This window comes from Balaenoptera physalus (assembly GCF_965194825.1).
Source record: "Balaenoptera physalus genome assembly, chromosome: 7".
Lineage (NCBI taxonomy): Eukaryota > Metazoa > Chordata > Mammalia > Artiodactyla > Balaenopteridae > Balaenoptera > Balaenoptera physalus.
Window position 1 is genome coordinate 55,578,855 of NC_138886.1, and position 12,711 is coordinate 55,591,565.

The 12,711-nt window shown below is 39.3% G+C and overlaps 1 protein-coding gene across 13 annotated transcripts in view; it reads left to right on the forward strand.

Moving 5' to 3' along the window:
- Window positions 1-12,711, forward strand: part of JAK2 (Janus kinase 2) — a 244,896-nt gene that overhangs the window by 150,376 nt on the left and 81,809 nt on the right. For all 13 annotated transcript variants that reach the window (XM_082470856.1, XM_082470861.1, XM_082470860.1 and 10 more), the window contains one exon: window positions 2,021-2,272. In XM_082470856.1, coding sequence (XP_082326982.1) covers window positions 2,047-2,272 — 226 coding nt within the window. In that variant the 5' untranslated portion in view covers window positions 2,021-2,046. The remainder of the gene's footprint in view (window positions 1-2,020; window positions 2,273-12,711) is intronic.

Below are 12,711 nucleotides of genomic sequence, written 5' to 3' on the forward strand. Positions count from 1 at the left end.
GACAAAGTCCTTCTAATAATGGTATTACAGATCTCCCAAGTTTGAAATCCTCATACTATCTTTTACTTCTGGCTTCTATATTCAGTTAGTCCTCATGGTGCATCAAGTCTTCCTCTTTTATTACCTCTAACCATCCAACTGTTGCTGTTTCAGTTCAGGATCTTAGTACTGCCTAGGTTATAGTAATAGCTTTCTAACTATATCACTTCACCTTTCTAATCATTATTGACTGTGGGGTAAAGTTTAAATTCTTTGGTCTGACATTTGGACCTTCTTTTATTTCGTACTGTATCAGTTAGGATTGCACTTACTTATACGTAACAAGGTGTCTGGTGGTTGGTAGGGGATTCCTGACATTGATTCAGCTGCTTAAGGTTGCCAGGTCATTTATTCTCTTGGCCTTTCCTTCATGGTTACATGGTGTTAAGGTGACTGCCCTACCTATATTCATGCTTAGATTCAGACAGAAGGTGAAGGGGAAAAAGTAAAAGGAGGCATGCCAAGCTACGTCAACCTTTTTTTAAGGAGTGGTCCTGAAAGTACCACCCAGCAACTTTCACTTAAATCTCATTTGCTTAAACTGGTTCACATGGCTATCCATCTGTGGGGAAGTAGAGTTTTTTGGGGGGGTACATTGGTATACCCCGCCATTTGGGCTTTTGTATCAAGGAAGAAGGGGGAAATGCATACTGGGTATGTAGCTGCAGTTTTGTTACAAGTATCCGGGTCTTAGTTGCAGCGTGCAGGCTTCTCTCTAGTTGTGGCGTGAGGGTTTTCTCTCTCTAGTTGTGGCGCACGGGCTCCAGGGTGCGTGGGCTCTGTAGTTTGCAGCACACGGGCTCTTGTGTTGAGGCGTGGGAGCTCGGTAGTTGTGGCACGTGGGCTTAGTTGCCCCACGGCATGTGGGATCTTAGTTCCCTGACCAGGGATTGAACCAGCGTCCCCTGCATTGCAAGGCAGATTCTTTACCACTGGACCACCAGGGAAGTCCCTATCCATCTGTATTTTTAATCCTTTCCTAAATGGTATAACTTCTCAAATACTTCACTCAGACCAATAAATTATTGAACATATCTTGTATCTTTCTACTCTTCAGAACAGTTCCACTCTTCCAGAACGTTCTTCCTCTTCCATCCATCAAAATCCAATTCATGCTTCAAGAACAGTTTTAAATATGACCTCCTCTAATAAAGCTCATCAGTTAATCCCAGCTTGAAATGTTATTTTTCCCTTCCAGATTCCAATAAGCAATTGTCAGAGTAATCTGTTGAGAAATCATGTCGCTTTGTGGAATCTCTTCTTCTGTTGTCTGTAACTGATTTTGTTTGTTCTGTTAGTGTTATATATTTATATTGTGGTTCCTCAGTTAGCGTATAAGCTTCAATTTTATTGTCGTTGTCCACAGGAAGTTTATAATTTTGATATCTCTCACTGTGCTTTGTATATAGTAGTATAGGCATACCTCATTTTATTGTGCTTCCCCGATACTGGTTTTTTACAATTGAAGGTTTGTGGCACCCCTGTGTTAAGCAAGTCTATCAGTGCCAATTTCCCAAAAACATTTGCTCACTTCATGTCTCTTTGTCACATTTTTGATACTTCTTGCAATGTTTCAAACTTCTTCATTATTATTTGTTATGGTGATCTATGATCAGTGATCTTTGATAATACTATTGTGAAAAGATTACAAATCGCTGAAGGCTCAGATGGTGGTTAGCAATAAAGTATTTTTTAATTAAGGTATGTACAATTTTTTTTTAGACATAATGCTATTGCATACTCAGTATACTACAGTATAGTATAAATATAACTTTTATAGGTACTGGCAGACCAATAAATTTGTGTGATTTTATTGCACTGGTCTGGAACAAAACCCTCAGTATCTGTCTGAGAAATGACTGTACATGATAGTTATTCAGTTAATGGATTTGACAGTCATTGTTGTCAGTGAAGACTTCTTTATATATGAAGGATAACTTATGAATATCACGTTCATTTGTAACTTTGGTTTCTCTTACAGGCAAATGTTCTGAAAAAAGACTGTGCATGGGAATGGCATGCCTTACAATGACAGAAATGGAAGGAACATCCTCATCTCCTGTACATCAGAATGGTGATATTCCTGGAAATGCTAATTCTGTGAAGCAAATAGATCCAGTCCTACAGGTCTATCTTTATCATTCCCTTGGAAAAGCCGAGGGGGATTATCTGACGTTTCCAACTGGGGAGTACGTTGCAGAAGAGATTTGTGTTGCTGCTTCTAAAGCTTGTGGTAAGTGTTAAAAAGCAGCGTTTTTCTTCTTATTAATATATCCGTGCTTTAATTATGCTACTCTTAACACAAGGTACATGTATAATACATTTTTTACGCTTCTGTGACTGACAAGTGTTTTCATATGCATATAAAATGAGAATATCACTAAAGTAGAATTTAAGGTAAATTCTGTGTTGAGCTAGTGGTATAGACTGAATGTTTGTGTTCCCCAAAATTCGTGTTGAAACCTACTCCTCTAATGTGATGAGTTTGGAAGTGGGGCTTTCGAGAGATGAATCAGTTATGAGGGTGGATTCCTCATCAGTGGGACTGGTACCTTTGTTAAAGAGACCACTGAGAGTTCCGTTGCTCCTTCTGCCATGTGTGGCATAGGAAGAAAATGAATAAGATAAACCATCTATGAACCAGGAATTGGGTCCTTATTAGGCACCACATCTGCCAGCACCTTGATTTTGTACTTCCAAACCTCCAGAAATGTGAGAAATACATTTCTGTTTTTTATAAGCCACCTTGTCTGTGGTATTTTTGTTATAGTATCCTGAATGAACTAAAACAAAAATTGGTACTGAGAAGTGGAGGGGTGCTGTAATAAATTCCTAAAAATGTTGAAGTGGCTTTGGAACTGGGTAATGGGTAATGGAAGAGTTTTGAGGTGCATGCTAGAAAAAGCCTACATTGTTGTGAACAGGAGATTCTGGGTGGACTCAAAAGGAAAGGAGGAGAGGTGTACAGAAAAACCTCAATCTTCTTAGAGAACACCTATGTAATCCTGCGCAGAATATTGGTAGAATTGTGTACTGTAAAGACCATTCTGATAAGATCTCGGGTGGAAATGAGGACTGTGTTATTGGAAACTGAAAGAAAAGTGATCCTTCTTGTAAAGTGTCAAAGAACTTGGCTGAGTTATGTTCATGTTTTAGTGCTTTGTAGAATGTAGAACTTGTGAGCAATGAAATTGGATATTTACTTGAAGTAATTTCTAAGCAAAGGTTTGAAGGTGTGGCTTGAGCCCTCCTAACTGCTTGTAGTTGTAAAAAGTTAATAAACAGAAACCTCAGTAAAATGGAATCAGTAGACCAGAAGGGGGAGTTCTCACGCCCTGCAAGGATACCAGGGCCTAAGAGGAAGAAGAAAGACTCCTCTTCTTTCCTGGCAGGGACTCAAACAATGAAAAGCCTTGGGCTCCTTGTTTACTGTAGCCCTCCCCTCTAGGAGAGTGTTCTCCTTCCCTTGCCTTGGGTGAGCTTCCATGTGGCTCACCATGATTGCAGACTCCAGATTGCAGTTCTCTGCCGATCCCAAATAAATCCATCTTTTCTGGAAAAATACCTGGCAGCCTGTTTGTTTTAGGTCAACATAGTATAATTAGAGAGAAATAACTTAAAGGCATAATTATAAATGTTAAGCAAAAAGGAAGCAGGACTTAAAAATTTGGAAAATTCCCCACCTATCCAAAAGATGAGAAAGCCTGTTCAGAAGAGAACACTAAGGGTGTGGCCAATCAACCATTTGTTAAGATTAGTGTGGATAAGCCATCTCAACAGGAACCAGATGCTGCTGCCTAAAACAATGGAAGAATGACCCTGAAGACAGTTCAGAAATCACCAGGGCTACTGTCTTAGCACAGGGCCTGGAGGCAGAATGATTTCAAAGGAGGAGATGCCAGTGTTTGGAGACCTTGAGCTTGCTGCTTGGTGCTACCTCACCTTGAGGGCTCTGCTGGTGCACTGCTGGTGCACTGCTGGTGCTGAGCTCCTTGTCTGCCCCAGGTGTGGTTCTGGCAGCCCCTGGTGCAGCAGCTGCCTCTCAGCAGGGTGCAGGCAACAAACTGGTGGAATAAGCCATCTCCACTAGTGGAGAAGGCACAGGCCCAGGGGGCATGTCTGACTCCACCTAGATTTCAAAGAACAGGAGCCACCCAAATCCACTAGGGCAGGGCTGCCAGGAGCCTTAGGTGCCCACCCTCTGCCCAGCAAAGCTGAAGGGGCAGGAATGCTGCCCAAGTGTGTCCTGTAGGTAGGACCTCTGCTTCAGTGGGCCTGGAGGGCAGAGTATCAAGTTAGAGGATTATTCATGGACCTTAAGGTCCAATGGAATTTGCCCTGTTGGGTTTTAGACTTGCTTGAGACTTGTCACACCTTTCTTGTAAATATCTGTCCTGTGCCTGTTCTGCCATTGTATTTTGGAAGCACATAACTTGTTTAATTTCACAGGTTTACAGCTGGAGAACCTCAGGATGAATTGTACCTTGAGTCTCATCCAAATCTGCTTTAAATGATATTTAGATGAGACTTTGAACTCAGACTTTGAGTTGATGTTGGAATGTGTTAACACTTTTGGGACTGTTGGGAATAGAATGAACATATTTTGAATGTGAGAAGGATATTATTTTGGGGGTCCAGGAACAGAATGCTATAGACTGAAGGTATCTCTTCTCCCTCAAATTCATATGTTGAAACCTAATTTCCCAGTGTGATTGTGTTTGGTGGTGGGGTCATCAGGTCGTAAGGTTAAGTATCACCTTATCTCAGTTGCTTTTCTACCCATATGTGGCTCAGTTATAGAACTTGTCTCTTTGGATTATGGATATTCGTGTCTCTTTTTTCAAGATACAGTCAGTTATGTTATAATGTGAAATAGGTGTTCCTAAAATGCACTATGCTCTGCAGAATTGTGCAATAAAAACCATAGGGCTTAGAGGAAAAATGAGATTAGTGGCATAACATTCTAAACTTCGTGACATTAAAAAACACAATAAAAACAGCACATGTTAAATGGTAACAAAATATATAAAATCTGCAATATATTTGGCACTTTACGTTAAAAAAGTCTTGAAGCTTGCTTGTGGAAGTGGGCGCTGGAAAGGTTGCGTCTTGCGAGTTAGTGTGAGGCTGTAGAAGGAAAGTATCTGAGATCACATGAGAAGTTGTAACACCACATATAGATGGCTGTGGCTTATAACATACATGGTAAACTGAGGTAGCCAGTAGGTGTTTTGTTCCATGTATGTTCTCAGTTTGGATGCCAGGCTGAAGGAGTACCCCCTATATGAGACGTGATGTTCTCCTGGTAAAAGGCAAAAAAAACATGAGGGCTGCTGGAAATGAAATACCTCCCTACTGCCTCTGCTTGGAACTAACACACTCTCACTTCTGCTCAGATTCCATTGAGCAAACCAAGTCATATGGCCAAGCCAGTGTTAGTCAGATGGGGTGGTCCTCTCAGGGACTGGGAAGAGAAGGGTGAGTATTTGTGAGCAGTAATGTAGTCTGCTACACTTTTCCCTCTTGGCCACAAATAATTTCTTTCTTCAGTATTGAGAATAAATTTCCTCCTTCCCCAGTGAGGATACCCAAAGGTGTCATTGAATCAGGCTTAAAATCCAGGCTCTCCCTATATTCTCTCAATCATGTCCAGATGTTATTCTGCTTGATTCAGAGAATCTGTGAACTGAAAAGACAATTATTCTGATATCATATCTACAGCCTTGACAAGTTATATTTCAAAGATATGATATGAGATAGTTTTCCCTAGCATAGAGACAGCAAGGTTTAGACAAAATAGCTATGTAGAGTTATCTTTTGGAATCCTCCCACCTCTCTCTGAGCCCTGTGCCAGTTACTCTTCCATGACTGAGCTACTCACGTATCTAGTATCCTCATATTCCTTTACATTCCCCTCCCCAAATGCCCTTTATTGTATCTAGCTGCAACTCAGAACTTATGTTGATGACCCTTCGTTAAGTATGGTTTTGAGGATAAAATAATTTGCAATAAGTTATAAATGACAAATAGTTTTAATATTGAGATATTTGTATTTAATGAAGAATCTTGATCTGTAGTACCCTCTAATTGTAAAAAATGTTTAGGGGAAATGTATTCCTTTTAAATGACCTTTATTCTTTTCTCAATCCCCGAAGAGTAGAATGTGGAGTTAATGTTATAGCTGTACCCCATTCACCTCTTTCAGCTAGCTAAAATTTATTGACACTGTGTTAAGTGCTTTATGTGTGTTACTCAATTCTTACAACAGCACTAGGGTGTGTAGATGTTGTAGTGTAAGCACCTGACAATTAGCTTTTTAAAAAAATTTTTACTTTATATTGGAACATACTTGATTAACAATGTTGTGTTAGTTTCAGGTGTACAGCAAAGTGATTCAGTTATACATATACATGTATCTATTCTTTTTCAAATTCTTTTCCCATTTAGGTTGTTACAGAATACTGAGCAGAGTTCCCTGTGCTATACAGTAGGTCCTTATTGGTTATCTATTTTATTTTATTTACTTTTAAAAATTTATTTTTATTTTTGGCTGTGTTGGGTCTTCGTTGCTGCACGCAGGCTTTCTCTAGTTGCAACGAGCGGGGGCTACTCTTCGTCGAGGTGTGCGGGCTTCTCATTGCAGTGGCTTCTCTTGTTGCGGAGCATGGGCTCTAGGCACGTGGGCTTCCGTAGTTGTGGCTCTTGGGCTTCCGTAGTTGTGGCTCGTGGGCTCTAGAGCACAGGCTCAGTAGTTGTGGTGCACAGGCTTAGTTGCTCTGTGGCATGTGGGATCTTCCCAGACCAGGGCTCGAACCCGTGTCCCCTGCATTGGCAGCCGGATTCTTAATCACTGCACCACCAGGGAAGCCTGGTTATCTATTTTAAATATAACAGTGTGTACATGTCAATCGCAAACTCCCAATCTATCTGTCTCGCCCGTCCTTCCCCGCCAGTAACCATAAGTTCTCTAAGTCTGTGAGTCTGTTTCTGTTTTGTAAATAAGTTCATTTGTATCATTTTTTTTTTAGATTCTGCATATAAGTGATATCATATGATACTTGGCTTCCTCTGTCTGACTTACTTCCCTTAGTATGATAATCTCCAGGTCCTCCATGTTGCCACAAATGGCATTATTTCATTCTTTTTTATGGCTGAGTAATATTCCACTGTATTTATGTACCACATCTTCTTTATACATTCCTCTGTCAATGGACATTTAGGTTGCTTCCATGTCTTAGCTATTGTAAATAGTGCTGCAGTGAACACTGAGGTGCATGTATCCTTTCAAACCATGTTTTTCTCCAGATATATGCCCAGGAGTGGGATTGCTGGCTCATATGGTAGCTCTATTTTTAGATTTTTAAGGAGCCTCCAAAATGTTCTCCATAGTGGCTGTACCAATTTACATTCCCACCAACAGTGCAAAAGAGTTCCCTTTTCTCCACACCCTCTCCAGCATTTATTGTTTATAGATTTTTTTCATTATGGCCATTCTGACTGGTGTGAGGTGATATCTCGTAGATTTGATTTGTATTTCTCTAATAATTAGCAACGTTGAGCACCTTTTCATGTGCCTCTTGGCCATCTATATGTCTTCTTTGGAGAAATGTCTATTTAGGTTTTCTGCCCATATTTTGATTGGGTTGTTTGCTGTTTTGATACACATGAGGTGTTTGTAAATATTGGAGACTAATCCCTTGTCAGTCACATGGTTTGTAAATATTTTCTCCCATTCTGTGGGTTGTCTTTTTGTTTTGTTTATGGTTTCCTTTGCTGTGCAAAAGCTTTTAAGTTTCATTAGGTCCCATTTGTTTATTTTTGTTTTCATTTCCATTTCTGGAGGAGGTGGGTCAAAAGGATCTTGCTGTGATTTATGTCATAGAGTGTTCTGCCTATGTTTTCCTCTAAGAGTTTTATAGTGTCTGGCCTGACATTTAGGTCTTTAATCCATTTTGAGTTTATTTTTATGTATGCTGTTAGAAAGTGTTCTAATTTCATTCTTTTACATGTAGCTGTCCAGTTTTCCCAGCACCACTTATTGAAGAGACTGTCTTTTCTCCATTGTATATTCTTGCCTCCTTTATCAAAGATAAGGTGACCATATGTGCGTGGATTTATCTCTGGGCTTTCTATCCGGCTCCATTGATCTATATTTTCTGTTTTGATTACTGTAGCTTTGTAATATAGTCTGAAGTCCAGGAGCCTGATTCCATGAGCTCCGTTTTTCTTTCTCAAGATTGCTTTGGCTATTGGGGGTCTTTTGTGTTTCCATACAAATTGTGAAATTTTTTGTTCTAGTTCTGTGACAAATGCCATTGGTAATTTGATAGGGATTGCATTGAATCTGTAGATTGCCTTGGGTAGTATACTCATTTTGATAATATTGATCGTTCCAGTCCAAGAACGTGTTATATCTTTCCATCTGCTTGTATCATCTTCAATTTCTTTCATCAGCATCTTAATAGTTTTTAGAGTACAGATCTTTTGTCTCCTTAGATAGGTTTATTCCTAGGTATTTTATTCTTTTTGGTGCAATGGTAGATGGGATTGTTTCTTGAATTTCTCTTCCTGATCTTTCGTTGTTAGTGTATAGAATGCAACAGATTGCTGTGTGTTAATTTTGTATCCTGCAACTTTACTGAATTCATTGATGAGCTCTAGTAGTTTTCTGGTAGCATCTTTAGGATTTTCCATGTATAGTATCATGTCATCTGCAAACAGTGACAATTTTACTTCTTCTTTTCCAATTTGGATTCCTTTTATTTCTTTTTCTTATTGCTGTGGCTAGGACTTCCAAAACTATGTTGGATAAAAGTGGTGAGAGTGGACATCCTTGTTTTGTTCCTGATCTTAGAGGAAATGCTTTCAGGTTTTCACCATTGAGTATGATGTTAGCTGCAGGTTTCTCATATATGGCCTTTATTATGTTGAGGTAGGTTCCCTACATGCCCACTTTCCAGAGAGTTTTTGTCATAAATGGGTATTGAGTTTTGTCAAAAGCTTTTTCTGTATCTTTTGGGATTATCATATAGTTTTTATTCTTCAATTCTTTGATGTGGTGATTCACACTGATTGATTTGCAGACACTGAAAAATCCCTGCATTCCTGGGATAAATCCCACTTTGATCATGGTGTATGATCTTTTTAATGTAATGTCGGATTTGAATTGGTAGTATTTTGTTGAGGCTTTTTGCGTCTATGTTTATCAGTGATATTGGCCTGTTATTTTCTTGTTTTGTGGTATCTTTGTCTGGTTTTGGTATCATGGTGATGGTGGCCTCATAGAATGAGTTTGGGAGTGTTCCTTCCTCTGCAGTTTTTTTGGAATAGTTGCAGAAGGATAGGTATTAACTCTTCTCTAGGTGTTTGATAGAATATGCTTGTGAAGCCATCTGGTCCTGGACTTTATTAGTTGGGAGTTTTTAAATCACATTTTCAACTTCAGTACTTCTGATCCATCTGTTCATATTTTCTGTTTCTTCCTGGTTTAGTTTTGGGAAATTGTACCTTTTTAAGAATTTGTCCACTTCCAGTTGGTCCTTTTTTTGGCATATAGTTGCTTGTAGTAGTCTCTTATGATTCTTTGTACTTCTGTGATGTCCATTGTAACTTCTCCTTTTTCATTTGTAATTTTATTGGTTTGAGCCCTCTCCCCCTTTTTCTTGATGAGTCTGGCTAAAGGTTTATCAATTTTATTTATCTTTTCAAAGAACCAACCTTTAGTTTCATTGATCTTTTCTTTTTTCTTAGTTTCTATTTCATTTCTTTCTGCTCTGATCTTTATGATTTCTTTCATTCTACTAACTTGGGGTTTTGTTTGTTCTTCTTTCTGTAGTTGCTTTAGGTGTAAGGTTAGGTTTTTCATTTGAGATTTTTCTTGTTTCCTGAGGTAAGATTGTATTGCTGTAAACTTCCCTCTTAGAACTGCTTTTGCTGCATCCCATAGGTTTTGGATTGTCGTGCTTTTGTTTCCTTTTGTCTGTAGGTATTTTTTGATTTCCTCTTTGATTTCTTCAGTGATCTGTTGGTTGTTTAGTAGCATATCGTTTAGCCTCCACGTGTTTCCGTTTTTTACAGTTTTTTTGTCTCGTAGTTAATTTCTAATCTCATAGCATTGTGGTCGGAAAAGATGCTTGATATGATTTCAGTGTGCTTAAATTTACTGAGGCTGGCTTTGTGGCACAGCATGTGATCACTCCTAGAGAATGTTCCATGTGCACTTGAGAAGAATGTGTATTCTGCAGCTTTCGGATAGAATGCTCTATAAAAATTAAATACATCTGGTCTAATGTGTCATTTAAGGCATGTGTTTCCTTATTGATTTTCTGTCTGGATGATCTGTTCATTGATGAAAGTGGAGTGGTCAAGTCCCCCACTATTAATTTGTTACTGTCGATTTCTCCCTTTATGGCTGTTAGTACTTGCCTCCTTTACTGAGGTGCTCCTGTGTTGGGTACGTATATATTTACAATTGTTATATCCTCTTCTTGGATTGACCCCTTGATTATTATGTAGTGTCCTTCTTTGTCTCTTGTAACAGTCTTCATTTTAACGTCTATTTTGTCTGATATCAGTATTGCTACTCCAGCTTTCTTTTGATTTCCATGTGCATGGAATACCTTTTTCCATCCCCTCACTTTCAGTCTGTATGTGTTCCTAGATCTGAAGTGGATCTCTTGTAGACAGCATATATACGAGTCTAGTTTTTGTATCCATTCAGCCAGTCTATGTCTTTTGTTTGGAGCATTTAATCTGTTTATGTTTAAGATAATTATCAATATGTATATTCTTATTGCCATTCTGTTAATTGTTTGGGATTTATTTTTTAAATTTATTTTTTAAAATTTATTTATTTATTTATTTATGGCTGTGTTAGATCTTTGTTTCTGTGCGAGGGCTTTATCTAGTTGTGGCAAGCGAGGGCCACTCTTCATCGCAGTGTGCAGGCCTCTCACTATCGCGGCCTCTCTTGTTGCGGAGCACAGGCTTCAGACGCGCAGGCTCAGTAATTGTGGCTCACAGGCCTAGTTGCTCCGCGGCATGTGGGATCTTCCCAGACCAGGGCTTGAACCCATGTCCCCTGCATTGGCAGGCAGATTCTCAACCACTGCGCCACCAGGGAAGCCCTGGATTTATTTTTGTAGGTTTTTTTTCTTCCCTTACTCTTTTGTTCTCTTGAGATTTGATGACTAACTTTAGTGTTGTGTTTGGATTCCTTTCTCTTTTTTTTTACATGTATCTATTGTAGATTTTCAGTTTGCAGTGACCATGAGGTTTTGATATAGCAGTGTGTATATAAACAAAATTGTTATAAGTTGCTGATCTTTTAATTTCAAATGCATTTCCAGTATCCTGCATTTGTGCTCTCCTCTTCTCACAACTGCTGGTTTTGATATCATATTTCTGTGTGGATGATTTCCTACCTTTACTGTATGTTTGCCTTTACTGGTGAGCTTTCCCATTCGTAAATTTCTTGTTTCTAGTTGTGGACTTTTCTTTTCAGCTTTGAGATGTTCCTTTAGCATTTGTTGCAGAGCTGTTCTGGTGGTGCTGAATTGTTTTAGCTTTTGCTTGTCTGTAAAGCTTTTGATTCCTCTTTCGAATCTGAATGAGATCCTTGCTGGGTAGAGTATTCTTGGTTGTAGGTTCTTCCCTTTCATCACTTGAAATATATTGTGCCACTCCCTTCTGACCTGCAGAGTTTCTGCTGAGAAATCAGCTGATAACCTTATGGGAGTTTCCTTGTATGTTATTTGTTACTTTTCCCTTGTTGCTTTTAATATTTTTTGTGTGTCTTTAATTTTTGTCAGTTTGATTACTGTGTCTTGGTGTATTCCTCCTTGAATTAATCCTGTATGGGACTCTCTGCGCTTCCTGGACTTGGGTGGCTGTCTAACTTCCCACATTAGGGAAGTTTTCAGCTGTTATCCCTTCAAATATTTTCTCAGGTCTTTTCTCTCTCTCTTCTCGTTATGGGACCCCTATAATGTGAATGTTGGTGCGTTCAGTGTTGTTCCAGAGGTCTTTTAGGCTGTCCTCATTTCTTTCATTCTTCTTACTTTATTCTGTTCTGAGGCAGTGATTTCCACCATTCTGTCTTCCAGCTCACTTATGCATTCTTCTGCCTTAGTTATTCTGCTATTGATTCCTTTTGGTGTATTTTTCATTTCAGTTATTGTGTTGTTGATCTGTGTGTAGTTCTTCTAGGTCTTTGTTAAACATTTCTTGTATCTTCTCAATCTGTGCTTCCATTCTTTTTCCAAGATCTTGGTTCATCTTCACTATCATTACTCTGAATTCTTTTTCTGGTGGATTGCCTATGTTCACTTCACTTAGCTGTTCTTCTCAGGTCTTATCTTGTTCCTTCATCTAGGACATATTCCTCTGTCGTCTCATTTTGTCTAAGTTTCTGTGATTGCAGTTTCTTTTTCACAGACTGCAGAATTGTAGTTCTTGATTCTGCTGTCTTCCCTCTGGTGGATGAGGGTGTCTAAGAGGCTTGTGGGAGGGACTGGTTCCTGCCCATTGGTGGGTGGAACTGGCTCTTGTCCCTCTGGTGGTCAGGGTCATGCTCAGGAAGACTTTAAACTCTGTCTGGTGATGGGTGGGGCTGTGTTCCTGACCTGTTGATTGTTTGGCCTGAGGCATCCCAGCACTGGAGCCTTCAGGCTG